This window comes from Dryobates pubescens, chromosome 13, assembly GCF_014839835.1.
Source record: "Dryobates pubescens isolate bDryPub1 chromosome 13, bDryPub1.pri, whole genome shotgun sequence".
NCBI classification, from domain to species: domain Eukaryota; kingdom Metazoa; phylum Chordata; class Aves; order Piciformes; family Picidae; genus Dryobates; species Dryobates pubescens.
This window is the reverse complement of record NC_071624.1, coordinates 22,826,403-22,853,181: the sequence shown is the minus strand read 5'-3', so window position 1 is coordinate 22,853,181 and position 26,779 is coordinate 22,826,403. Positions and strand designations below refer to the sequence as shown.

The 26,779-nt window shown below is 57.1% G+C and overlaps 1 protein-coding gene across 1 annotated transcript; it reads left to right on the top strand.

Annotated features, from left to right (window-relative positions):
• The first annotated feature begins 459 nt into the window (after nucleotides 1-459).
• Nucleotides 460-26,743, top strand: MPO (myeloperoxidase). Its single transcript, XM_054166978.1, has 14 exons — nucleotides 460-520; nucleotides 1,015-1,089; nucleotides 2,503-2,596; nucleotides 4,773-4,948; nucleotides 5,993-6,116; nucleotides 7,541-7,670; nucleotides 9,329-9,535; nucleotides 11,587-11,902; nucleotides 13,357-13,517; nucleotides 15,058-15,304; nucleotides 16,749-16,919; nucleotides 19,402-19,639; nucleotides 21,326-21,549; nucleotides 26,361-26,743. The coding sequence occupies exons 1-14, from the start codon at nucleotides 460-462 to the stop codon at nucleotides 26,741-26,743; spliced, it is 2,607 nt and encodes an 868-aa protein (XP_054022953.1).
• The last annotated feature ends 36 nt before the right edge of the window (nucleotides 26,744-26,779 follow it).

Sequence of the window (26,779 nt, the reverse complement as noted above, 5' to 3'; positions counted from 1 at the left end):
GCTCCAGGCTGTGTGTTCAGACAGGATCCTGCCCCTCTGCTAGGCAGCTGGGCTGGGGACACCCAAACTGCTGCACCACACCCGTGGGGGTGTTCCCAAGCCCTCGGGGTCAGCCCCCCTGGGACACCCCCTGCAGATAAGGTCCTGCTGCAGATAAAAGCCTGGGCACAGAGGGGGCTGTGGTGAAGCCAGGGACAGCAGAAGATCTCAGGTGAGAGCCTGGCCCATTGCCTGCTTGCTTTGCCCTCCAGGGAGCACTTGTTTCTGTGCCCAGGGTGGGGGACTAGGGGGCTGGGGCTCTTCTTGGGCCATGCAGCTGAGGTCTGCTTCTGGCATGGCTTGAGTCTTGCTCCAGGGCTGGCAGAGCCAGTGCCCCCCTGGCACGGAGCACAGCAGGAGCACAGCAAGGCTGTGGCTGCAGCACGTTGCTGCTGTTGCTGGGGGACTCCTCCCCGGGGAATGGGTTCAGCTTGGAATGTTAAGGTGGAGACTCTGGGCTACCTCTGCCAGCAGCTCCAGGGTAGGTGCTAAGCAGTGTGCAGCAGGCACAGCCCACAGCTCTGGGCTCCTTCTGACAGAGCTGCTTGCTTTGGAGCAACCTCAGGAGGGGAGTGTGGCAGCCTTGGCCAAAACCACCCCAAGAGTTCGTGTGTGGAGGGCCTCCCATGCTGCCCTGGCTGATCCCTCTCCCCCTCCAGCTCTGCACCAGCTCTCCCTGCATGCTCAGTGCTGGTGCCTGGGGTCCCTGGCCAGCTGCAGCCCTGGCAGTGTGCTCTGTGCCCTGCTCCCTTCTTTCTTGTCCTCACAGTTCCAAAGCTGTGTTCCCACCAGCGCCTGAGGTCCTCAGGACGGGAGGCAGCTCCTCTGCCGTGTGCCACTGCAAGGCCCTCCTAGGCAGCAGCCTTGCTCTTGTGGAGCATGGCAGGGGGAAGGGGCCACCTCCTCATCCTCCTCAACAGGGGATTGGTGAGATCCAGAGCCTTGGTTTGCTCCACACCTTGCATTTCTTTGCAGGGATGAAGGCAGAAGTCTTCCTGGGGTTGCTGATGATCCTCAGCCTGGTCCAGGCATCCCTACCTTCTTCCTATGGTATTGTCCTCTCCTCAGGTGTTGCACATCTGGGGCTTTTCTGAGCAGGGAAGGTAAAGTTAAGCCTAGAAGGGCCTGAATGCCCCTGCTGTAAGCAGCAAAGCCCTGGAGAGGTATCAGAAGGAGCACAGCCAGTCTGGGTCTTCGAGGGCAGCAGGGGTGGCTGCTCCACAGCTTTCTCTCTTCATGTCCCATGAGAGTTCTTAAAGCCACGGGGAAGGAGAGGGCAGCTCTGAGAACTGCTCCATCCCCTGTGCAAGGGCAGGAGGGATGATGCCTGCATCTCTCATGGTGGCTGTTTGGAGCCTCCACAGGTGGAGGTCTCCTCTTCATGCCCAAGAGTCACTCCCAGTCTCCCCTGAGGAGCATCTGCATCTCCAGATCTCTCTCTAGAGAGCCAGCAGCAGCAGTTTCTTCCAGCACTGCTGTGCTGCTATGAACTGTTTGAGGAGGCACAGGAGGGGCTGTGGAGTGATGAGGGGACTGGGACATCTCCCATGAAGAAAGGCTGAAGGACTTGGGGCTTTTAGCCTAGAGGAGAGCAGACTGAAGGGAGGATCTCCTCAGTGCTGATCAGTACTTACAGGGTGGGTGTCAGGAGGATGGAGCCAACCTCTTGGTGCCCAGCACCAAGATGGAGCCAGTCTCATGGTGCCCAGCACCATGACAAGGTGCAACAGGCACAACCTGGAACATAGGAAGTTCCATCCATACCTGAGGAGGTTTTGGAGGGTGCTGGAGCCCTGCAGCAGACCCTCCAGAGGAGACTCCACAGCCTCCCTGGGCAGCCTCCTCTGGAGGTATTCAAAACCCTCCTGGATGCCATCCTGAGCAACCTGCCCTGGGCCACCCTGCTCTGACAGGGGGTGTGTTGGACTGGATGATCTCCAGAGGTGCCTTCCAGCCCCAGCACGCCGGCACTCTGCGCTGTCCCTGGCTGCTGGAGCCTGCCCCAGGCTGCCCAGGGAGGCTGTGGAGTCTCCTCTGGAGGTATTCAAAACCCTCCTGGATGCCATCCTGAGCAACCTGCCCTGGTTCACCTTGCTCTGACAGGGGGTGTGTTGGACTGGATGATCTCCAACGGTGCCTTCCAGCCCCAGCACGCCGGCACTCTGCGCTGTCCCTGGCTGCTGGAGCCTGCCCCAGGCTGCCCAGGGAGGCTGTGGAGTCTCCTCTGGAGGTATTCAAAACCCTCCTGGATGCCATCCTGAGCAACCTGCCCTGGTTCACCTTGCTCTGACAGGGGGTGTGTTGGACTGGATGATCTCCAGCGGTGCCTTCCAGCCCCAGCACGCCGGCACTCTGCGCTGTCCCTGGCTGCTGGAGCAGCAGGAGGAGCCTGCAGCAGGGCAGGGCTGCTGCCGGGGGGGCTGCCGGCGCTCTCACCTCTGCTCTTTGCTTTCCCTCCCCCAGACGTGGCAGAGGGGCTGTCGGACAGGTCCCTGCTGAGCAGCGTGAAGGAGGCCAAGCAGGTGGTGGATGCAGCCTACAAGCGCACTCGGGACCGGTGAGAGCCTGCCGCCGGCACACGCCGCTCCCCCTGCCCCGCTGCGGCGGAGCTCTGCCTCCCGCGGAGCCGGCAGGGCTGCGAGCTCCTCCGGGAGCACGGTGGGCGCCCACCCAGCCTCCTGCCTGCCTTCACCCTGGCTTTGCTCTGTCTCCACCCTGCCAGCTCACCGGGAGCTGCTAAGTCCATCCTGCACCCGTGCAGGCTGCTCCTCCCGGCTCGGTTTTGCTTGGCTCTGTTCCATCCCTCAGGGATACTCCGAGGAAGGCTTGGAGCCAGCCCAGGCTTCTGCTGATTTCTAGTGGGTCCATCCCACGGAGGGAGCAAGGTGCTGGAGGCTGCAGTGAGGACATTTTGGGGGACCTGACAAGAGAACCCAGATGTTGTCTCCGTGGTTTGGGAGGTTATGGCTTCAGAGAATCACAGAATCAGAGCTGGTTTGGTTGGTGTGACACAAGTGACAGGGCAAGAGCAGGCAGCCTCAGGTGGTGCCAGGGGAGGTTCAGGTTGGGCATTAGGAACAATTGCACCCCAGAAAGGGTTCTCAGCTTCTCATCTGTACCTGAAGGAGGGTTTTGAGGGTGCTGGAGCCCTGCAGCAGGCTGCCCAGGGAGGCTGTGGAGTCTCCTTCTCCAGAGGTAGTCAATGATGCAACGATAGGTAGTCAATGTATGCAACGAGGTAGTCAATGATGCAATGATCCTGAGCAACCTGCCCTGGGCCACCCTGCTCTGACAGGGAGGGGGGTTGGACTGGATGATCTCCAGAGGTCCCTTCCACCCCCAGCATGCTGGCACTCTGCACTGTCCCTCGCTGCTGGAGCCTGGCCCAGGCTGCCCAGGGCAGTGGTGGAGTCCCCATCCCTGGAGGGGTTTGAAAGACTGATGGATGTGGTGCTGAGGGATGGGGTTCAGATGCAGCAGCTTAGCAGCAGTGGTGACATTGTGAGCTCTAGGTGAGTAGTTGCACCTGATGACCTCAGAGGTCTCTTCCAACCTCAGCAGTTCTGTGGAAGAGACCTTTAAGACTCATCAAGTCCAACCATCCTGTGCAGATCCTCCCCAGCAGCCATCCTCTGAAGCTCCTCTCTAGCTTAGGGATCCTTCCACCTGAGAGCAGGCTCCAGCAGCTCTGCCAGCTGGGGTGAGCCTCTGGATGGGGGCTGGCAGCTCCAGCCACTGATGAGCTGGGCAACAGCTGAGTGAGGTTTGCTTGCCTCAAGGGTGTAAAGACCTAAGGTTTGGCTTCTGGCAGGTGGAGCTGGGGCAATTTGGAGTCCCCACCCCTGGAGGTGTTAAAGAGGGGATTGGATGTGGCACTTGGAGCCATGGTTTAGTTGTCAGGAGGTGTTGGGTGGCAAGTTGGACTTGATGATCCCTGAGGTCTTTTCCAACCTTATTGATTCTCTGATTCTAAGAACTGAAGAGCTTCTCTTGCTGCAGCTCATTCTGCCTCTCTGCTGAGGGTGGCAGGAGCAGCCCTGGGCTCTTCCAGCAGCTGTCCAGGGAATCACAGAATTGTCAGGGTTGGAAGGGACCTCAAGGCTCAGCCAGCTCCAACCCCCCTGCCATGGCCAGGGACACCTCACACTACAGCAGGTTGCTCACAGCCACCTCCAGCCTGGCTGCAAACACCTCCAGGCAGGAGGCTGCCACCACCTCCCTGGGCAGCCTGTGCCAGGCTCTCACCATCCTCATGGGGAACAACTTCTTCCTCACATCCAATCTCAATCTCCCCATTTCTAGTTTTGCTCCATCCCCCCCAGTCCTATCCCTCCCTGACACCCTCAGAAGTCCCTCCCCAGCTTTCCTGGAGCCCCCTGCAGTTCCTGGAAGGCCACAATGAGGTCTCCTTGGAGCCTTCTCCTCTCCAGCCTGCACAACCCCAACTCCCTCAGTCTGTCCTCACAGCAGAGCAGCTCCAGCCCTCTGCTCCTCCTCATGGCCCTTCTCTGGACACCTTCCAGCCCCTCCAGATCCTTCCTGGCACAGAGGCTCCAGAACTGGCCCCAGAGCTCCAGCTGTGGTCTCACCTGGGGCAGATGGGAGGAAGATGACTCTTTGCCCATTCAGATTGGTAGCCCACCAGCAGAGCTGGGGGTGCCTGACGTAACCTGCAGGTCTCTTGGCTTTGCCCCATTTCAGTCCTGCAGATTTTGGTCTATTCTCCCTGGCAGGATGAAGCAGCTCCTGCAGAACAACATCTTGAACCCAGCAGAGCTTCTGGGGTACTTCAAGCAGCCGGTGGCAGGGACCAGAGCTGCTGTTCGGGCTGCAGACTACATGGAGACCACCCTGAGCCTCCTCAAGGAGAAGCTGAGGGGGGCTGGGAAGGGGGACTTCAATGTCACAGGTAAGGGATCTCACTTTGCTGGGAGGGAGGCAGAGGAGGCAGATGTGGGGCTTGGCCACCAGAGCTCTGTGGGACTTGGGAGGAGGGGCAGAGTCCAAGGGCAGGAGAATGAACACATCCAAGTGCCAGGTGCTGCACATTGGCCACAGCAACTCCAGGCAGTGCTACAGGCTGGGGGCAGAGTGGCTGAGAGCAGCCAGGCAGAGAGGGACCTGGGGGGACTGGTTGATAGTAGGCTGAACATGAGCCTGCAGTGTGCCCAGGTGGCCAAGAAGGCCAATGGCATCCTGGCCTGCAGCAGGAACAGTGAGCAGGCTGAGGGAGCTGGGGTTGCTTAGCCTGGAGAAGAGGAGGCTCAGGGGAGACCTTCTTGCTCTCTCCAACTCCCTGAAGGGAGGTTGTAGCCAGGTGGGGGTTGGTCTCTTCTCCCAGGCAAGCAGCACCAGAACAAGAGGACACAGTCTCAAGCTGTGCCAGGGGAAGTTTAGGCTGGGTGTTAGGAAGAAGTTCTTCCCAGCAAGAGAGATTGGCCCTTGGGATGTGCTGCCCAGGGAGGTGGTGGAGTCCCCATCCCTGGAGGTGTTTAGGAAGAGCCTGGCTGAGGCACTTGGTGCCATGGTTTAGTTGATCAGATGGTGTTGGGTGAGAGGTTGGACTGGATGATCTCAAAGGTCTTTTCCTACCTGGTCTATTCTCTTCTATTCTGTTCTGTTCTGTTCTGTTCCTTCCAAGGGATGGGAAAGGGTATGTGATGGGCCATGCCTCAAACCCTTCCCAACACAGCCTGGCTCCTTCTTCTTGACACCCACCCTTGAGACATGTCATCAAGAAGGTTCTCCTCTCAGCCTCCTCTTTCCCAGACTAAACAGCTCCAGGGCTCTCAGCCTTTCCCCATCAGATTCTCCAGTCCCCTCAGCATCCTCATAGCCTCCATTGGGCTCTCTCCAGCAGTTCCCTCTCTCTTGAGCTGGGGAGCCCAGAACTGGACCCCATACTCCAGGCATCATCTCAGCAGTGTGTTTCTGCATGGTTCTTCTCTGGCAGACCTACTGACACCAGCTCAGCTGGGGCTGATCTTCAAGGCAAGTGGATGTGACCAGCAGGATAAGAGAATGAGCTGTGACTCCTCTTACAACTACAGAACCATCACTGGAGAGTGCAACAACAGGTGAGGGGACCCAGGCAGCAGGAGGGAGGGGGTGTGGGGGTGTGGATGGAAGGTTCAGAGGTTGGTCCAGAGGAGGGCCAGGAAAATGCTCAGGGGGTTGGAGCAGCTCTGCTACAGAGACAGGCAGAGGGAGCTGGGGGGGGTTCAGCCTGGAGAAGAGGAGGGTCCAGGGAGACCTAATAGCAGCCTGCCAGTACCTGGAGGGGGCTACAGGAAGGATGGGGAGAGACTGTTTGCAAAGGCCTGCAGGGACAGGATGAGGGGCAGTGGCTTCAAACTAGGGAAGAGCAGATATAGATTGGATGTTAGGAAGAAGCTCTTCACTAGGAGGGTGGTGGAACACTGGGACAGGTTGCCCAGGGAGGTGATTGAGGCTCCTTCCCTGGAGATATTCAAGGTGAGGCTGGATGAGGCCCTGGGCAACCTGAGCTAGCTGGGGATGTCCCTGCTGGCTGCAGAGGGGCTTGGACTGGATGGTCCCTCCCAGCTCAAACCATTCTGTGATTCCTCCACCTGTTGAACTGGACCCACATCCCCAGGGGTGATCCCTGCAGGACACCTTCTTTGGGGTGTCACATCTCATGTTGTGTTTTCTACATGTGTGGAGCTTGGAATTGCAGTCTTGCTTTGAGGGCTGTTGGTGTGGCACAGGGACTCCATCTCTGGCCAAAGTGTGATAGCTCTGCACTGGGCACTCTCCTCATGAGGAGAGCCTGAGGGAGCTGAGGGCTCTGTAGCTTGGAGAGGAGGAGCCTGAGGGTGACCTCATGGCTGGTGCTAAAGCTGTGCAGGGTGAGTGCCCAGAGGCTGGAGCCAGGCTCTGCTGGGTGATGCCCAATGCCAGCACAAGGGGCAGTGGTGGAAGCTGAGGCAGAGGAAGTGCCATGGAAACAGGAGGAAGAATTCTTTCCCTGGGAGGGTGACAGAGCCCTGGAGCAGGCTGCCCAGGGGGGCTGTGGAGTCTCCCTCTCTGGAGATATTCCAGCCCCACCTGGATGTGTTCCTGTGTGCCCTGCTCTAGGTGCCCCTGCTCTGGCAGGGGGGTTGGACTGGATGAGCTTTTGAGCTCCCTTCCAGCCCTTCACACTCTGTGAGTGTGTGACACAAGGAGCCACCAGCAGCCTGACTCCTGCCTGGGAGGAGATGAGGCTTGGTGTGCATGAACATTGCTGTGATTACTAAGAGCACCAAATCCACAGGGCTGCAGCAGCCTCCCAGCCAGAGTGCATCACTGTGTGGTTCCCACTGCCAGGTTTCCCTCTCTCCTCCCACCCATGAGCTCTGCCATGTTTGGGAGGGCCCTGGCAATGGCTTTGGGGGGCACTGGCAATGGTTTGGGGGGCCCTGGCAATAGTTTTTGGGGGGCACTAACAAATGATTTTGAGGGCACTGAGAGTTTGCTGCTCTTCCATTCCCTCCAACAGGAGAAACCCATCGCTAGGAGCCTCCAACAGAGCCCTGGTCAGATGGCTGCCAGCAGAATATGAGGATGGTGTGTCAATCCCCCACGGGTGGACAGAAGGAAAGCTGGTCTCTGGGCACCCCTTTCCACTGGTAATGTTGGCAACAGCCATCTGAAAACGTGGGATCAGGGCTTGGGGACTGCCAGTCCTGGACCCCAGGATTCAGAGGGCACATCCCCCAGCTTGGGTGACAGGTTGGACTTGATGATCCTTGAGGTCTTTTCCAACCTTATTGATTCTGTGACTCTGTGGTGTGGTGGTGGTGGTCAGGAGGAGGAAGTTTCATTCCAAAGGCATGTCCTCACCTCCTCTGCTGTGGTTTGTGGAAGCTGTTTGTCTCCTCAAAAGCAATGTGGCCAAGAAGGCCAATGGGGTCCTGGGCTGCATTCAGGGGAGTGTGGCCAGCAGAGCCAGGGAGGTTCTCCTCCCGCTCTGTTCTGCCCTGGTGAGACCTCACCTGGAATATTGCATCCAGCTCTGGGCTCCCCAGTTCAGGAGGGACAGGGATCTGCTGGAGACAGTCCAAGGGAGGGCTGCAAGGATGCTGCAGCACTGCCTGGGGAGGAGAGGCTGAGAGCCCTGGGGCTGTTCAGTCTGGAGAGGAGAAGGCTGAGAGGGGATTTAATAAATGAACATAAATATCTGAGGGCTGGGGGGCAGGAGGGAGGGGACAGGGACAGGATTTGCTCAGCTGCACCCTGGGATAGGCCAAGGAGCAATGGATAGAAACTCCAGCACAGGAGGTTCCACCTCAGCATGAGGAGGAACTTCTTCCCTGTGAGGCTCCCAGAGCCCTGGAGCAGGCTGCCCAGAGAGGTTGTGGAGTCTCCTTCTCTGGAGTCTTCCCAGCCCCATCTGGATGTGTTCCTGTGTGACCTGTGCTGGATTCTCTGCTCCTGCTCTGGCAGGGGGTTGCACTTGAGGATCTCTTTGGGTCCCTTCCAACCCCTGACCTCCTGTGAGCCTGTGTGCCAGAAGGTAACAGGAACAAGTGAATCTCCAGCTGGAAAGTCTGTGCATGGGTAGTGATCTGTGGAGGTGCATATGGCCCTCCTGGCACCCACATGGGAGCAGGGATGCCCAGAGAGGGTTTCTGGTCACTTGGGCTTGGTGCAACTACAGCACTAATAAGGCCAGCTGTGGTTTGCTGGCTCGTGTGCCTTATGCTTTCATTGCACTTCCTAACCTAACCCAACCTTCCAGCACAGTGGCAGGGCTTGAGCAGAGGTTTTGTCCACTTTTTCTGTAGTAATTCATGAAGGAAGAACAGGTGGGGGAATTGTGATGGATGGGGAAGGGATGAGAAGGGAAGGAGAGTGTCCAGTTAGGAGGATTTTACTCCCACCTGGAGCTCTGGGGCCAGTTCTGGAGCCTCTGTGCCAGGAAGGATCTGGAGGTGCTGGAAGGTGTCCAGAGAAGGGCCAGGAGGAGGAGCAGAGGGCTGGAGCTGCTCTGCTGTGAGGACAGACTGAGGGAGTTGGGGTTGTGCAGGCTGGAGAGGAGAAGGCTCTGAGGAGACCTAATTGTGGCCTTCCAGGATCTGCAGGGGGCTCCAAGAAAGCTGGGGAGGGACTTTTGAGGGTGTCAGGGAGGGATAGGACTGGGGGGGATGGAGCAAAACTAGAAGTGGGGAGATTGAGATTGGAGGTTTTCAGTTAGAAACTAGCAAAAGCTCCACCTTCAAAGCACAGCAAGCAGCAGCCAGAGAAGCCAGGTGTGGGGCTGATGGCTGTGCCTTCCTGCCTGCAGGTCCGGAACGTGTCCAACCAGATCATCCGCTTCCCCCCCGAGCAGCTGAAGCTGGACCAGAAGAGGTCTCTCATGTTCATGCAGTGGGGACAGTTTGTTGACCACGACCTGGATCTCAGCCCAGACACCCCAGCCAGAGTCCCCTTTGGTGGGGAGGTGGACTGTGGCACCAGCTGTGCCAAGGAGCTCCCTTGTTTCCCCATCATGGTACAGCCAGAGCTTTCCTAGCGGGGATAAGTGGCAGAGGTTATCTACCTTCCAGCCAGGACATGCTGGGGGTTCTCCTGGTCCCTGGCCACAGAGCCTGTGGCCCTAGGCAGCCTGATCTACTTGGAGATGTCCTTTCTTGCTGCAGGGGGTGGGGTGTGGGACAAGATGACCTTTGAGGGTCCCTTCATAGAATCATAGAATCAGTAAGGTTGGAAAAGGCCTCAGAGAGCATCAAGTCCAAGCTGTCACCCAACACCTCCTGACAACTAAACCATGGCTCCAAGTGCCACATCCAAGCCTTTTCTGAACACCTCCAGGGACAGGGACTCCACCACCTCCCTGGGAAGCACATTCAATGGCTAACAACTCTTTCTGGGAAGAACTTTCTCCTCACCTCCACCCTAAACCTCCTCTGGTACAGCTTGAGACTGTGTCCTCTTGTTCTGGTGCTGCTTGCCTGGCAGAAGAGACCAACCCCCAGCTGGCTACAACCTCCCTGCAGGGAGTTGGAGAGAGCAAGAAAGTCTCCCCTGAGCCTCCACTTCTGCAGGCTAAGCAACCCCAGCTCCCTCAGCCTCAGCAGGTCTGCATCCATTGGATGGTTAAATGCTGAGCAGTAGATGGGGCAAAGTGATGAGCACCTCCCAGCTGTGGCTAAGGTTTTTCATCCTGGAGAACAGGAGGCTGAGAGGAGACCTTCTGGCTCTCTACAACTACCTGAAAGGAAGCTTGGAGCCAGGTGGGGGTTGGTCTCTTCTCCCAAGTAATAAGTGATAGGACAAGAGGAAGTGGCCTCAAGTTGCACCAGGGGAGGTTTAGGTTGGAGATTAGGAACAATCTCTTGGCTGCAAGAGTGGTCAGGCACTGGAACAGGCTGCCCAGGGAGGTGCTGGAGTCCCCATCCCTGGAGGTGTTCAAGAAACCTGTGGCCATGGCACTTGGGGACAGGCTGTAGTGGCCATGGTGGTGTTGGGTTGACGGTTGGACTGGATGATCTTAGAGGTCTTTCCAACCAAAGCAATTCTCTGACTGTGTGAAGAAGTGGTTTAGTCCCAGGTTGGAATCAAAGCAGGTGTTTGATCCAGGCACGGCCCTTGGGCTGATGGTTTAGTGGGCATGGTGGTGTTGGCTTGATGGTTGGACTGGCTGATCTTAGGCTTGAGGTGAGGAGAAAGTTCTTCCCAGCAAGAGAGACTGGCCATTGGGATGTGCTGCCCAGGGAGGTGGTGGAGTCCCCATCCCTGGAGGTGTTTAGGAGGAGCCTGGATGAGGCACTTGGTGCCATAGTTTAGTTGATCAGATGGTGTTGGGTGATAGGTTGGACTTGATGATCTCTGAGGTCTTTTCCAACCTGGTCTCTCCTCTCTCCTCTCTCCTCTCTCCTCTCTCCTCTCTCCTCTCTCCTCTCTCCTCTCTCCTCTCTCCTCTCTCCTCTCTCCTCTCTCCTCTCTCCTCTCTCCTCTCTCCTCTCTCCTCTCTCCTCTCTCCTCTCTCCTCTCTCCTCTCTCCTCTCTCCTCTCTCCTCTCTCCTCTCTCCTCTCTCCTCTCTCCTCTCTCCTCTCTCCTCTCTCCTCTCTCCTCTCTCCTCTCTCCTCTCTCCTCTCTCCTCTCTCCTCTCTCCTCTCTCCTCTCTCCTCTCTCCTCTCTTCTCCAGCAGCTGAAGGATTGCCCATTGGGATGTGCTGCCCAGGGAGGTGGTGGAGTCCCCATCCCTGGAGGTGTTCAGGAGGGGATTGGATGTGGCACTTGGTGCCATGGTTTAGTTAGTCAGGAGGTGCTGGGTGAGAGGTTGGACTTGATGCTCTCTGAGGTCTTTTCCAACCTTATTCATTCTATGATTCTATGGTCTTAGGGGTCTTTTCCAACCAAAGCAATTCTCTGGCTGTGTGAAGAAGTGGTTCAGTCCCAGGTTGGAATCACAGCGGGTGTTTGATCCAGGCACAGCCCTTGGGCTGATGGTTGAGCGGCCATGGTGGTGTTGGGTTGATGGTTGGCCTGGCTGACCCTAGAGGCCTTCCCCAAGCTCAGTGCCTGTGACCTTCCTGCAGATCCCAGCCGATGACCCCTACTTTCAGAACACAAAGCAGTGCCTGCCCTTCGTCCGCTCCGCTCCCGCCTGCACCGAGGGCAGAGCCGTCCGGGACCAGCTCAACGCCCCCACCGCCTTCCTCGACGGCAGCCAGGTCTACGGCAGCGAGGAGGCTTTGGCCGCCAAGCTGAGGAACCACAGCAGCCAGCTGGGCTTGCTGGCTGTCAACCAGCAATACAGTGACGAGGGCAGGCCCTACCTGCCCTTCGGCAGCATGCAGAAGGACCCCTGCCTCATAACCAGCAGGGACGCCAAAATCCCCTGCTTCATTGCGGGTAAGTGGCTGCTGCCCCCCCTGCTCGGCCTCAGCGCTGCACTTGCTTTGCCTCATTGACTAGAAGAAGAAGTATAGGTAACATCATGGCAGACTGAGCAGGGCTGGGCTGGGTGGGAGAAAGGACTGAACCACCCCCAGCTCTTCTTTGCTCTTCCCCCCCCCCAGCTCTTCTTTGCTCTTCCCCCCCCAGCTCTTCTTTGCTCTTCCCCCCCCAGCTCTTCTTTGCTCTTCCCCCCCCCAGCTCTTCTTTGCTCTTCCTCCCCAGCTCTTCTTTGCTCTTCCTCCCTAGATCTTCTTCTTCCCCTCCAGCTCTTCTTTGCTCTTCTCCCTCCAGCTCTTCTTTGCTCTTCCCCCCTAGATCATCTTCTTCCCCTCCAGCTCTTCGTTGCTCTTCCCCCCTAGACCTTCTTCTTCCCCTCCAGCTCTTCGTTGCTCTTCCCCTCTACAGCTCTCTTTTGCTCTTCCCCTCCCAGCTCTCCTTTGCTCTTCCCCTCCCAGCTCTCCTTTGCTCTTCCCCTCCAGCTCTCCTTTGCTCTCCCCCCACCATCTCCACCTCCGGCTCTTCTTCGGTGACTTTATGCCTGGAGGAAAGCTGTCCCAGCTGTGCTCAGCAGCTCTGGTGCAGGGTCCAGGAGCAGCACAATAGGGCTGCTAGAGGTGACCTGGGAACCAGAGCCATGATGCAGCAAAGCAGACTGGCCTGAAGGCAATGGCTTCTCCAGGGTGCTATCTTGGCTCTTGCCGCCTCAGCAGAAATTTGGCATTTCCCTGGCGCTCCCCAAGCCTCAGGGCCCAGCCCTTGCTTTGGTTTCCTTCTCTTGGCCATGGGGATGTGCTGCCCAGGGAGGTGGTGGAGTCCCCATCCCTGGAAGTGTTCAAGAACAGCCTGGCTGAGGCACTTGGTGCCATGGTTTAGTTGATCAGATGGTGTTGAGTGATAGGTTGGACTTGATGATCTCAAAGGTCTCTTCCAACCTGGTCTATTCTATTCTATTCTATTCTATTCTATTCTATTTTCTATTTCTATTCTATTCTATTTCTATTCTTTTGTATTCTGTTCTCTCCCTCTCCCTCTCCCTCTCCCTCTCCCTCTCCCTCTCCCTCTCCCTCTCCCTCTCCCTCTCCCTCTCCCTCTCCCTCTCCCTCTCCCTCTCCCTCTCCCTCTCCCTCTCCCTCTCCCTCTCCCTCTCCCTCTCCCTCTCCCTCTCCCTCTCCCTCTCCCTCTCCCTCTCCCTCTCCCTCTCCCTCTCCCTCTCCCTCTCCCTCTCCCTCTCCCTCTCCCTCTCCCTCTCCCTCTCCCTCTCCCTCCCGTGTGTGTTGCCCATGTTCCTCACAACGCAGACACGGAGGCCTCTAAACCGTCCCTGTGCCCGCTGCCCAGGGTGGCATTCACCTCTTTTCAGTGGGGAGCAGCCAGGCTCATGCAAGCCCACTGAGCTGTGCCCCTTGCAGGTGACCCTCGAGCCACCGAGATGCTGGAGCTGACGTGCATGCACACGCTCTTCCTGCGCGAGCACAACCGCCTGGCCACCGAGCTGAGGACGCTGAATCCCCACTGGGATGGAGAGAAGCTCTACCAGGAGGCAAGGAAGATCGTGGGTGCTATCATCCAGGTACCAGCCACCATGTCCTGTCTCCTGGCTCTCCTCTGTCTGGAGGCAGAGTGAGAGAGGTGGGGCTGTTCAGTCTGGAGAGGAGAAGGCTCCCAGCAGACCACATTGTACCCTGCCAGTGTCTGAAGAGGGCTCCAAGAAAGCTGGGGAGGGACTACTGAGGGTGTCAGGGAGGGATAGGACTGGGGGGGATGGAGCAAAACTAGAAGTGGGGAGACTGAGATTGGATGTTAGGAAGTTCTTCCCCATGAGGGTGGTGAGACACACAGAGTCACAGAATGTGAGGGGCTGGAAGGGACCTTGGAACATCAGCTTAGGGTCACCTAGAGCAGGTCACACAGGAACACATCCAGGTGGGGTTGGAATATCTCCAGAGAGGGAGACTCCACAACCCCCCTGGGCAGCCTGCTCCAGGGCTCTGTCACCCTCCCAGGGAAAGAATTCTTCCTCCTGTTTCCATGGCACTTCCTCTGCCTCAGCTTCCACCACTGCCCCTTGTGCTGGCATTGGGCATCCCCCAGCAGAGCCTGGCTCCAGCCTCTGGGCACTCACCCTGCACAGCTTTAGCAACATTGATAGAGTGGAGTGGAGCGGAGCGGAGTGGAGTGGAGTGGAGTGGAGTGGAATGGAATGGAATGGAGTGGAATGGAGTGGAATAGAATAGAATAGAATAGAATAGAATAGAATTAACCAGGTTGGAAGTGACCTTTGAGATCATCAAGTTCAACCTATCATCCAACACCATCTAATCAACTAAACCATGGCACCAAGCAGCCCATCCAATCCACCACCTCCCTGGGCAGCACATCCCAAGGGCCAATCTCTCTTTCTATGAAGAACGTCTTCCTCACCTCCAGCCTAAACCTCCCCTGGCACAGCTTGAGACTGTGTCCTCTTGATCTGGTGCTGGCTGCCTGGGAGAAGAGACCAACCCCCACCTGGCTACAACCTCCCTTCAAGGAGTTGCAGAGAGCAAGAAGGTCTCCTCTGAGCCTCCTCTTCTGCAGGCTAAGCAACCCCAGCTCCCTCAGCCTCTCCTCCCAGGGCTGTGCTCCAGACCCCTCCCCAGCTTTGTTGCCCTTCTCTGGACACCTTCAAGTCTCTCAATGTCCTTCTTAAACTGAGGAGCCCAGAACTGGACACAGGACTCAAGGTGTGGCCTCAGCAGTGCTGAGCACAGGGCACAATGAATTCCCTGCTCCTGCTGGCCACACTCTTCCTGATGCAGGCCAGGATGCCCTTGGCCTTCTTGGCCCCCTGGGCACACTGCTGCCTCATGTTCAGCTGCTATCAACCAGTCCCCCCAGGTCCCTTTCTGCCTGGCCACTCTCCAGCCACTCTGACCCCTCTCAGTCTCCTCTCCTCCAAGCTACAGAGCCCTCAGCTCCCTCAGGCCCTCCTCACAGGGAAGAGCTTCCCCTCCCTTCATCATTTCTGCGGCTGTGCGCTGGACTCTTTCAAGCATTTCCCTGAGGTCGTTCTTGGACTGAGGGGCCCAGAGCCAGTGTCAATTGACACTGCCCTTGGCTCCCCCCCCCAGATCATCACCTACAGGGACTACCTGCCCCTGCTGCTGGGAAGCACCTTCCAGAAGTTCATCCCTCCCTACCGGGGCTACGAGGAGGCTGTGGACCCGCGGATCTCCAACGTCTTCACCCTGGCGTTCCGCTTCGCTCACGCCTCCGTCCCCCCGACCATCGACCGCTTGAACCAGACCTTCCAGTCCATGGGCCCCAAAATCAAGCTCAGCACCTCCTTCTTCGCCCCCTGGAGGATCATTCAAGGAGGTAACAGAGCCCTGCTTGCGCCTCTGCAGCGGGAGTTTCGTGCCCTCAGCCTTTTCCTGCCCTCGCTGGGTGAGCTCCTGCGTCAGCCCAGCTTCCCAGCAGCGTGCTGCGAGTGCATTAACTGACCTCTGCCACCAGCCAGGGGTTTGCCCACCCCAGCTGCTCCCTGCTATCACAGAAACGTTCAGGTTGGTTGGAAAAGGCCCTCAGCATCACCAAGCCCATGCTATATGAAGCACAGGGATCAGTGCTGGGCCCCAGCCTGTTCAATATCTTCGTTGATGATCTGGAGGAGGGCACTGAGTCCATCAGCAGTAAGTTTGCAGGTGACAGCAAGCTGGGGGCAGGAGTTGAGCTGTTAGAGGGTAGGAGAGCTCTGCAGAGGGACCTTGCCAAGCTGGACAGATGGGCAGAGGCCAAGGGCAGGAGATTGAACACATCCAAGTGCCAGGTGCTGCACTTTGCCCACAACAACCCCAGGCAGTGCAGCAGGCTGGGGGCAGAGTGGCTGAGAGCAGCCAGGCAGAGAGGGACCTGGGGGTAGTGGTGGACAGCAGCTGAACAGGAGCCAGCAGTGTGCCCAGGTGGCCAAGAAGGCCAAGGGCATCCTGGCCTGCATCAGGAAGAGTGTGGCCAGCAGGAGCAGGGAAGTCCTTGTGCCCTGTGCTCAGCACTGCTGAGGCCACACCTTGAGTCCTGTGTCCAGTTCTGGGCCTCTCAGTTTAGGCAAGATGTTGAGATGCTGGAAGGTGTCCAGAGAAGGGCAACAAAGCTGGGGAGGGGTCTGGAGCACAGCCCTGGGAGGAGAGGCTGAGGGAGCTGGGGTTGCTTAGCCTGCAGAAGAGGAGGCTCAGGAGAGACCTTCTTGCTCTCTCCAACTCCCTGCAGGGAGGTTGTAGCCAGGTGGGGGTTGGTCTCTTCTCCCAGGCACCCAGCAGCAGAACAAGAGGACACAGTCTCAAGCTGTGCCAGGGGAGGTTTAGGCTGGAGGTTAGGAAGACGTTCTTCCCAGCAAGAGAGATTGGCCATTGGGATGTGCTGCGCAGGGAGGTGGTGGAGTCCCCATCCCTGGAGGTGTTCAAGAGGGGATTGGATGTGGCACTTGGTGCCATGGTTTAGTAATCATGAGGTCTGTGCTGACAGGTTGGACTTGATGATCTTTGAGGTCTCTTCCAACCTTATTGACTCTATGATTCCATGGTCTTGGTGCACCCCAGGATGCCATTGCCCTTCTTGGCCATGAGGGCACATTGCCTATTGTCCCCCAGGACTCCCAGTTCCTTCCCCATGGAGCTGCTTCCCAGCTGTACTCCTGCAGGGCAGGGAAGCTGATTCTCTTGCAGCAGAAGCTGACAACTCAATCTGAGCTCTCTTAGCCCTGCTGAGGCCCTTGGGGACTCGCCACCCCAGCACCGCTCACCAGTCCCCTCTGTACCCCTTGCAGGTGGTATTGACCCCTTCCTGAGGAGCCTGATGGCTAACCAGGCCAAGCTGATGACCCAGAAGCAGATGGTGGTGGATGACCTTCGGAATCATCTGTTTGAGCAGGTTGAGAAGATTGGCTTAGATCTGCCCTCACTCAACATGCAGCGGGGCCGAGACCACGGCCTCCCAGGTGAGCTGGCCCCGGGGCCAGGGCTGCCACAGAAGAGCAGGTGGAAGTCAGGCACTCTCCTGACTGAGCATTGAATCATCAAATCATAGAATGGGGGGTTGGAAAGGCTCATCCCATTCCAAACCCCCACCAATGGCAGGGACACCTTCCACTAGCCCAGGCTCTTCATGGCCTCATCCAACCTGGGCTTGAACATCTCCAAGCAGATGGCAGCCACAGCCACCCTGGGAAGCCTCTTCCAGTCTCTCCCCACCCTCACTCTAAAGAATTTCTTCCCAATCTCCAGTCTCAAGCTCCTGTCTCCCAGCTCAAAGCCATTGCCCCTTGCCCTGTCACTCCCAGCCCTTGTCACGAGTCCCTCCTCAGCTTGCTTGCAGCCTGCTTCAGGCGCTGGAAAATTGCTCTAAGGTCTCCCTGGAGCCTTCTCCTTTCCAGGCTGAACAGCCCCAACTCTCCCAGCCTGTCCCCATGGGGAAGGCTGCTCCAGCCCTAAGATCTAAGGTGACTCTGGGCTCTTCTCCAGCCTGAACAGCCCCAAAACTTGCAACCTGTCCCCAGGCTGAAAAACATCACCAGCCCGTGCTTGGTGAAAGGATTCTTTCCCAGACCTTCTCATTGTTCCTGTACAACCCCAGGTAAATGGAGAGGAGGTTGAGCAATGAAATCAAAGCCTGGCTGGAGCTGGAGGAGACAGGGTGGAGGCAGCCATGGGGCACTGCATGGACCAGAGCCAAGTGCTCAGCAGTTGCCTCATTTGTCTTGTTGTTCAAATGACAAACTTGGGAAAGCAGTTGAGCAACCAGTTTGCAGGGGTGGAATTAGGGCCAGAAAGTCCCCTGTGGCTTCTCTCCAAGCAGCTGCAGTGGTCCAGCCCATCCCACACGATGGGAAGAGCAGTTTGCAGTATGTGAGGCTGCTCTCATGGCAGTTTCTCTGCACAGGCTGTGCCCTAGCAAGAAGCAGCATGTCAGAGCCACGCTCTCAGGGCTCTGCAGGGTGCAGCACCAGTGTAATGGCGTTGCAAGATGGGCTTGAGAAAGAGGTTGTTGATAGGACTCCGTGGGTGTGCTGTTGCCCAACAGGGGTGGCAGGCTGAGGGAAGTGCCTGGGGCTGCTGTGCTGGTGGAGTCCTGGGAGATGCAGTGCAGCTTACTGTGGAAACCCTGCTGGAAACCCTGCTGGACTCATAGAATGGCTTGGGCTGGATCATCTAGATCCAGGGAGACCTTCTGGTGGCCTTTCAGGGCTTAAATACAGAATACAGAACTAACCAGGCTGGAAAAGACCTTGGAGATCATCGAGTCCAACCTGTCAGCCAACACCATCTGATCAACTAAACCATGGCACCAAGTGCCTCAGCCAGGCTCTTCTTAAACACTTCCAGGGATGGGGACTCCAGCACCTCCCTGGGCAGCACATCCCAGTGGCCAGTTCCTCTTGCTGGGAAGAATTTTTTCCTAACATCCAGCCTGAACCTCCCCTGGCACAGCTTGAGACTGTGTCCTCTTGTTCTGCTGCTGGGTGCCTGGGAGAAGAGACCAACCCCCACCTGGCTACAACCTCCCTTCAGGGAGTAGGAGAGAGCAAGAAGGTCTCCCCTGAGCCTCCTCTTCTCCAGGCTAAGCAACACCAGCTCCCTCAGCCTCTCCTCACAGGGCTGTGCTCCAGACCCCTCCCCAGCTTTCTTGCCCTTCTCTGGACACCTTTCAGCATCTCAACATCTTTCCTAACCTGAGGAGCCCAGAACTGGACACAGGACTCAAGGTGTGGCCTCAGCAGTGCTGAGCACAGGGCACAAGGACTTCCCTGCTCCTGCTGGCCACACTCTTCCTGATGCAGGCCAGGATGCCCTTGGCCTTCTTGGCCACCTGGGCACACTGCTGGCTCATGTTCAGCTTAGTATCAACCAGTCCCCCTAGCTCCCTTTCTGCCTGGCTGCTCTCCAGCCACTCTGTCCCTTCTCAGGCTTCTCTTCGCCAAGCTACAGAGCCCTCAGCTCCCTCAGGCTCTCCTCATGAGATAGATTTCCCCACTCCTTTCCCCATTCCCCTGGCTCTGTGCTGGCCTCTCTCATGCAGCTTGCTGTCTTTCTTGAACTGAGGGGCCCAGAGCTGGCCACAGTATTCGATTGACACTGCCCTTGGTTCCCCCCCAGACCATCCCCTACAGGGAGCCTCCACCTCTGGAGCCATCCAAACCCCACCTGGCTGCCATCCTGTGCACCCTGCTCTAGGTGAACCTGCCCTGGCAGGGGAGTGAGGGCAGAGGATCCCCAGAGGAGCCTTCCAACCTCTCTCATCTGTGATTCTGTGAAGCTGGTGGCACTGACAGAAACAGAGGGGAAAAGATGAGGGATATATTGTAAAGCTATTTGGAGCCCACCTGTGCCCTGGCTTTGGGAAAGTGAGGGGGGCAAAAAGATCTTTCCAGGAGGAGCAAACACATTGCTGATCTAGCTGCTCTGCTCCCCAACTCCCTGCAGGGTACAACTCCTGGAGAAGATTCTGTGGCCTCTCGCAGCCTTCTGGCCTGAGGACTCTTGCTCAAGTGTTGGGGAATTCTGAGCTGGCCAAGACGTTCCTGCAGCTGTATGGGACCCCAAAGAACATTGACATTTGGATTGGGGCACTTGCAGAGCCCTTTGTGAGTGGGGGCAGAGTTGGACCTCTCATGGCTTGCCTCATTGGCACCCAGTTCAGGCACATCCGTGATGGGGACAGGTGAGAGCAGTGCTGGGGGTTCAGAGCCCCAAGGGCAGAGGGAGCCTGCAGCTCAGGGGGGGGGTTTCCCTGGGCAGGTTTGGAAACTGTTCCAGCTGCTTGCTGCCTTTCTTTTTGGTCATTACTCCTCCAAAGGTTTGTTTCCCCTTCTGGTGATATTCCTGGAATGTGATGATTGAGATCCTAGGCTAAGATCCCTTCCCAGCCCAAGTGGTTTCACTCCCTGGCTGCTCACTGCCAGGCACTGCTGCTGCAAACTGGGTTTCCCTTCTCCATGGTTGAGGGAGGGGATTCTGCCCCTCTGCTCCACTCTGCTGAGACCACACCTGGAGCTCTGGGTCCAGTTCTGGAGCCTCTGTGCCAGGAAGGATCTGGAGGGGCTGGAAGGTGTCCAGAGCAGGGCCAGGAGGAGGAGCAGAGGGCTGGAGCTGCTCTGCTGTGAGGACAGACTGAGAGAGTTGGGGTTGTGCAGGCTGGAGAAGAGAAGGCTCTCAAGAGACCTAATTGTGGCCTTCCAGGATCTGCAGGGGGCTCCAAGAAAGCTGGGGAGGGACTTTTGAGGGTGTCAGGGAGGGATAGGACTGGGGGGGATGGAGCAAAACTAGAAATGGGTAGATTGAGATTGGATGTGAGGAAGAAGTTGTTCCCCAGGAGGGTGGTGAGAGCCTGGCACAGGCTGCCCAGGGAGGTGGTGGAAGCCTCCTGCCTGGAGGTGTTTGCAGCCAGGCTGGAGGTGGCTGTGAGCAACCTGCTGTGGTGTGAGGTGTCCCTGGCCATGGCAGGGTGGTTGGGACTGGCTGAGCCTTGAGGTCCCTTCCAACCCTGACAATTCTCTGATTCCATAGCTCTCCCAGCCCTGGGGCTGTTCAGTCTGCAGAAGAGCAGGCTGAGAGGGGATCTGAGCAATGTCTATCAATATCTGAGTGGTGGGGGTCAAGTGGAGGGGGCCAAGCTCTTTTTGGTGGTGCACAGTAATAAAACAAGGGCCAGTGGATGCAAACTTGAACAGAGAAGGTTTCATCTCAACACGAGGAGAAACTTCTGTCCAGTGAGGGTGGCAGAGCCCTGGAGCAGGCTGCCCAGAGAGGCTGTGGAGTCTCCTTCTCTGGAGCCTTTCAAAACCCACCTGGATGCATTCCCTGGGTGATCCTGCTTTTGTCAGAGGGGTTGGACTGGATGAGCTCTGGAGGTCCCTTCCAACCCCTAGCATCCTGTGAGCCTGGGGTTGGCCTTTTTGCCTTTGCCTGACTAGAGGGGAGCCCAGGGCAAGGCTTTCCTTCAGCTGCATCTTTCCTTCACAGCACAAAAGCCAGAGACATTGTCCCAACTAACAGCAATTCAAGTTGGTTCTTGGCAAAAGAAATGTGTCACTGGTGTTCATGGGGAAGAACCATGGAATCAGAGAGGCATTTAGGCTAGAAAATGCCTTTAAGAGCATCAGGTTCAACCATCAGCCCAGCACTGCCAGGGCACCACCGAACCAGGTCCCTCAGCATCACATCTCCCTGGCTTTGAGACCCCTGCAGGGATGCAGACTCCACCACTGCCCTGGGCAGCCTGGGCCAGGCCTTGACAACCCTTTTGGGGAAGGGATTTTTCTCCTGAAGTTGCAGGAGTCTTGAATATGAAGAAGCCCAAAGGCAACCCCCCCTCCCCCTTTTTTGTGTCATCTTCTCTCCCCTGCAGGTTTTGGTGGAGCCACAAAGGGGTTTTCACGAGGAAGCAGCGCGCTGCACTGTCCCAGATCTCCCTGTCAAGAGTAATATGTGACAACACCAACATCTCTGAAGTGCCCAGAAACATCCTGAGGGCTAACACATACCCTCAGGACTTTGTGAGCTGCAGCAAGATCCCAAAGATGGACCTTGGAGCCTGGAAGCCAGAGATGACTGAGGAACTTGCAGAGCAAGGTATGAGCTTCCCAGAGAGTGGTGGTGAATGGTGCCACAGCCAGCTGGCAGCCAGGCACCAGTGGTGTCCCCCAGGGCTCAGTGCTGGGCCCCATCCTGTTCAATATCTTTATTGATGATCTGGAGGAGGGCACTGAGTCCATCAGCAGTGAATTTGCAGATGGCACCAAGCTGGGGGCAGGAGTTGAGCTGTTAGAGGGTAGGAGAGCTCTGCAGAGGGACCTTGCCAGGCTGGGCAGATGGGCAGAGGCCAACAGGATGGCATTCAACAAGTCCAAGTGCCAGGTGCTGCACTTTGGCCACAGCAACCCCAGGCAGTGCTACAGGCTGGGGGCAGAGTGGCTGAGAGCAGCCAGGCAGAGAGTGACCTGGGGGTACTGGTTGCTAGTAGGCTGAACATGAGCCAGCAGTGTGCCCAGGGGGGCAAGAAGGCCAAGGGCATCCTGGCCTGCATCAGGAAGAGTGTGGCCAGCAGGAGCAGGGAAGTCCTTGTGCCCTGTGCTCAGCACTGCTGAGGCCACACCTTGAGTCCTGTGTCCAGTTCTGGGCTCCTCAGTTTAAGAAGGACATTGAGAGACTTGAAGGTGTCCAGAGAAGGGCAAGAAAGCTGGGGAGGGGTCTGGAGCACAGCCCTGTGAGGAGAGGCTGAGGGAGCTGGGGTTGCTTAGCCTGCAGAAGAGGAGGCTCAGGGGAGACCTCATTGCTCTCTGCAACTCCCTGAAGGGAGGTTGTAGCCAGGTGGGGGTTGGGCTTTTCTCCCAGGCAAGCAGCACCAGAACAAGAGGACACAGTCTCAAGCTGTGCCAGGGGAGGTTCAGCCTGGATGTTAGGAAGAAGTTCTTCCCAGCAAGAGAGATTGGCCCTTGGGATGTGCTGCCCAGGGAGGTGGTGGAGTCCCCATCCCTGGAGGTGTTCAAGAGGGGATTGGATGTGGCACTTGGAGCCATGGTTGAGTTGTCAGGAGGTGTTGGGTGTTAGGTTGGACTTGATGATCACTGAGGTCTTTTCCCAGCTGGCTGATTCTGTGATTCTCTCTGTTAACACATTGCTCTTTTTAATGTCCTGTAGAAAATTCCTCTGCTGACCTCTGATGCTGACTGAGGATCCCCCCCAGAAGAGCCTGCTTGGCAAATTGGATCAATCTTCTCCCTGTGTTTTGTGCTTTTCCTGCCTGAAAGATGTGTGCCATTTGCTCAATTTAGTTGGCATGAAACCTTTGCAGTGAGAGAGACACCAGCCAGGAAAGAACATCATGAAAATGATGTCCCAGGTCTGTGCAACATCACAGAGCAACAGGAGTTAGCCAGAGGCTGGCTCCCAGTCCACCCAGCTGCTGGCTTGTCACATACTCCAGCAAGCTTTGGTGGGTAAAACATGGCTTGGGGCCTCCTTTCAAAGGGCCTGGAGACTGGGGCAGTGGAATGGCTGCTTGCTCTGGCTCTCCAGAGTTGTTGGTTTGTTTATGACAAGCCTGTGATTCAACTTCCAGGGAAAAATCAGCTTGGAGTGGGGCAGCCAGAGCTCTCACACCTCCCAAACAGGCTGCTTTCCAGTGCCCTCTTTCAGGCTGGGCTTGCACATGGGGTGAAGAAATTGCCCATGTGGCAGGAAGTTGTTTTGTCATCATTTCCCCCCCCCCCCCCCCCCCCCCCCCCCCCCCTCTAGTTCAGCTGGAAGCATCACCTTGTGGGACAAAAATCCACAGCAGCTTCTTCCTGCAGCCTGGCTTGAGCCAGAGTGCCTCCCCCCTGGGCTGAGGAGATGTGTCCTGGCTAAGATAAGAACTGTCTGCAGCTACTAGACAGTAAGCCTTCTTATACTCCAACTTTGTCCCCTCAGCATCTCCTCTTCAGAGGGATCAAAGCCCTTTTCTCCTTCCTCTGTAGCCTGCTGTGCTTGCTGTTATCCACCAATAAACTGCAATTCTGAGCTGAGGTCAAAATGTTCCTTGCACTTTGGTAACAGCTGCATTAGCCACATCTGCCTGCAGCAGGAAGAGTGTGGCCAGCAGGAGCAGGGAGGTCATCCTGCCCTGTACTCAGCACTGCTGAGGCCACACCTGGAGTCCTGTGTCCAGTTCTGGGCTCCTCAGGTTAGGAAAGATGTTGAGATGCTGGAAGGTGTCCAGAGAAGGGCAAGAAAGCTGGGGAGGGGTCTGGAGCACAGCCCTGTGAGGAGAGGCTGAGGGAGCTGGGGTTGCTTAGCCTGCAGAAGAGGAGGCTCAGGGGAGACCTTCTTGCTCTCTCCAACTCCCTGAAGGGAGGTTGTAGCCAGGTGGGGGTTGGTCTCTTCTCCCAGGCAGGCAACCAGCACCAGAACAAGAGGACACAGTCTCAAGCTGTGCCAGGGGAAGGTTAGGCTGGAGGTGAGAAGGTTCTTCACTGAGAGAGTTGTTAGCCATTGGGATGTGCTGCCCAGGGAGGTGGTGGAGTCCCCATCCCTGGAGGTGTTCAAGAGGGGATTGGATGTGGCACTTGGAGCCATGGTTTAGTTGATTAGATGGTGTTGGGTGGACAGGTTGGACTTGATGCTCTCTGAGGTCTTTTCCAACCTTATTGCTTCTATGAGGATGGCTGTGGGTTTGGTGTGGCAACATTGGGCACAAGTCAATAGAGGAATCTTTGTATCTGGGATGCTAGGGAAGATGCTGCTGAGCTCCCTGAGCCAGGCTCCTGTGTCACACAGCACAATCAGGTATCATAGAAGAGGGTGGGTTGAAAAGAAACTTCAAAGGTCATCTAGCCCAGCTCCTAGTTATAGCACCAGGAAGGTTGGGACAGACTTTTAAGGTCCTGAAGTCCAACCCTCAACCCAAGTGCCATGGCTACAGCTTTCTTGAACACCTCCAGGGATGGTGACTCCACCACTGTCCTGGGCAGCCTGTTCCACGTGAAATCAACCTCCATCCAGTGGCAAAAGGCCAAAATTGATGCTGAGGAGATATTAGGAAGGTTAAGAGGCATTTGGAAGGTGTTTGCTGGGTTGGAGCTTAGATAAGCACATAGCAGCCAAGGCTAAGTGTGGCCAGCAGGGTTAGGGAGGTTCTTCTTCCCCTCTGCTTTGCCCTGGCAACAGCACACCTGCAATACTGTGTCCAGTTTTGGGCTCCCCAAGACAGAGACCTGCTGGAGAGAGTCCAACAGAGCTATGAGAATGACTGGGGGGCTTCAGCACCTCTCCTGTGAAGAGAGACTGAGCCCCCTGGGGCTGTTTAGTCTGGAGAAGAGAAGGCTGAGAGGGGATCTGATCAATGCCTATCAATATCTGAGGGCTGGGTGTCAGGATGAAGGAGCCAGGCTCTGTTGGGTGGTGCCCAAGGAGCAACAGGTACAAGCTGGAACCCAGGAGGTTCCACCTCAACAGGAGGAGAAAGTTCTCTGCTGTGAGGGTAACAGAGCCCTGGAGCAGGCTGCCCAGAGGAGGTTGGGGAGTCTACTTCTCTGGAGACTTTCAAACCCCACCTGGATGCATTCCTGTGTGGCCTGTCCTAGATGATCCTGCTTTGGCAGGGGGGTTGGACTGGATGAGCTCTGGAGGTCCTTTCCTTTCTGTGGTTCTAGGATTCTCTATGAACCTGCTCCAGGAGGAAACTGGATCCTGCAGCACCAGAAAGACAGGGGAAGAAGAGTCCCTGGCTAAGGCAGGAGAAGAGGGAACACAAGTTGTGCCTTCATGATCATGCTTTGCCCCAGTCCCTTCATGGAGTATTACTGAGCCTTGCCCACCTCTCTGCTCTCAGGGGTTTGCTCTTGGTCTTTGGGTTGCAGGTGCCACTCAAGGTGGCTTTATTGCTCCTTGGAATGTTCCCTTTTGCAATCCTGGCTGGAGTTTAATCCTTTAAAGTGAAAGCTGCTTGAGCAAGATGCTCACTGTGCAGATGATGAATGATGAAGCTTCTGTTTTCCAGCCCAGGCATTGTAGTTGTGGCAAAGAGCCTTCTGGGGCAGGGCTTTCAGAGGAGCACTCCCAGGCTGTGCTCACGTTTTCCTGCTCTGCCTCTTACATGTGCAGGTGTTTCAACATGTGCCTGCCTCTGGCCAAGAAACCATCAGGAGGAGTCCTCTGGCTTTGTTTGTCCTTCTGTGGCACTTTTACCACTTTGCTCTCTCTCTCTCTCTGCGTGAAGAATGTGCAGTTGCTCAGCTTGGTCCCTCCAATGCCTGGCTGCATGGGGCAGGAGCTGGCTGTCAGGGTCCCTGGTTTCCCCTTTCTCCCCTCCATGATGCTCATTTCTGATTTTCATGGCCACCTTGCAGCCAGCTCACTTGGTGGAGTTCACTGGTGAGACAGCCTGCTGTGTCTGTGCTGCCCAACAACACATCCTGCTCCCTCCCATTAGAGAAGGTCAATCACATCCTGGGCTGAGCCCCGGCAGCAGGGGCAGGGAGGGGATTCTGTCCCTCTGCTGTTCTCTCCTGAGACCTCCCCTGCAGTGCTGGGGCAGCTCTGGAGTCCTCAGCACAGACAGGGACCTGTTGGAGCTGGACCAGAGGAGGCCAGCTGGCAGCCCTCTGCTGTGAGACCAGGCTGAGAGAGTTGGGCTTGGGCAGCCTGGAGAGGAGAAGGCTCCAGGGAGACCTTCTGGTGGCCTTTCAGTGCTTGAAGAGACCAATCAGAAAGCTGGGGACAGGCTTTTGAGCAGGCCCTGCTGTAACAGGACAAGGGGTGATGGTTTGAAACTAAAAGAGGGAGTTTCAGACCGGAGAGAAGGGAGAAACATTTGACACTGAGGGCGGTGAGACCCTGTCCCGAGCTGCCCCATCGCTGGCACCATTGCAGGTCAGGTTCTGAGCAACCTGCTCTGGTTGCAGCTGCCCCTGCTGACCGCAGCGGGGTTGGACCGGATCACCTTCAAAGGGCTCTTGCAGCCCAAACCAGTCTGCGATCTCTGCCTCCCCGCTTCTCTCTGCACAAGGTCCCTGCGCAGGGAGCTGCCTGCCGAGGAGCCGGGCCCGGGCAGCCCCGAGCCGGCCGCACCCTGCGCGCCGGCTGCGCGCCCACGGCTGGGCGCAGCGCTCGCAGCCGCCTCCGGCTCCCACCCGCCGTGCCCTGGGCAGCCCCCGCTGAACCGGCTCCCAGCAGCTCCCAGCCGCAGCCTCTGCGGAGCTCCCGGAGCTCCTTCCAGCTTTGCACCACCCACCTGCGCCTGAGGAAAGGAATCCGAGCTCTGCTGCACAGCCTCAGCCGCTCCTGACTCCGTGCAAGGCTGCCCTGCTCGACGCCGGGCTGC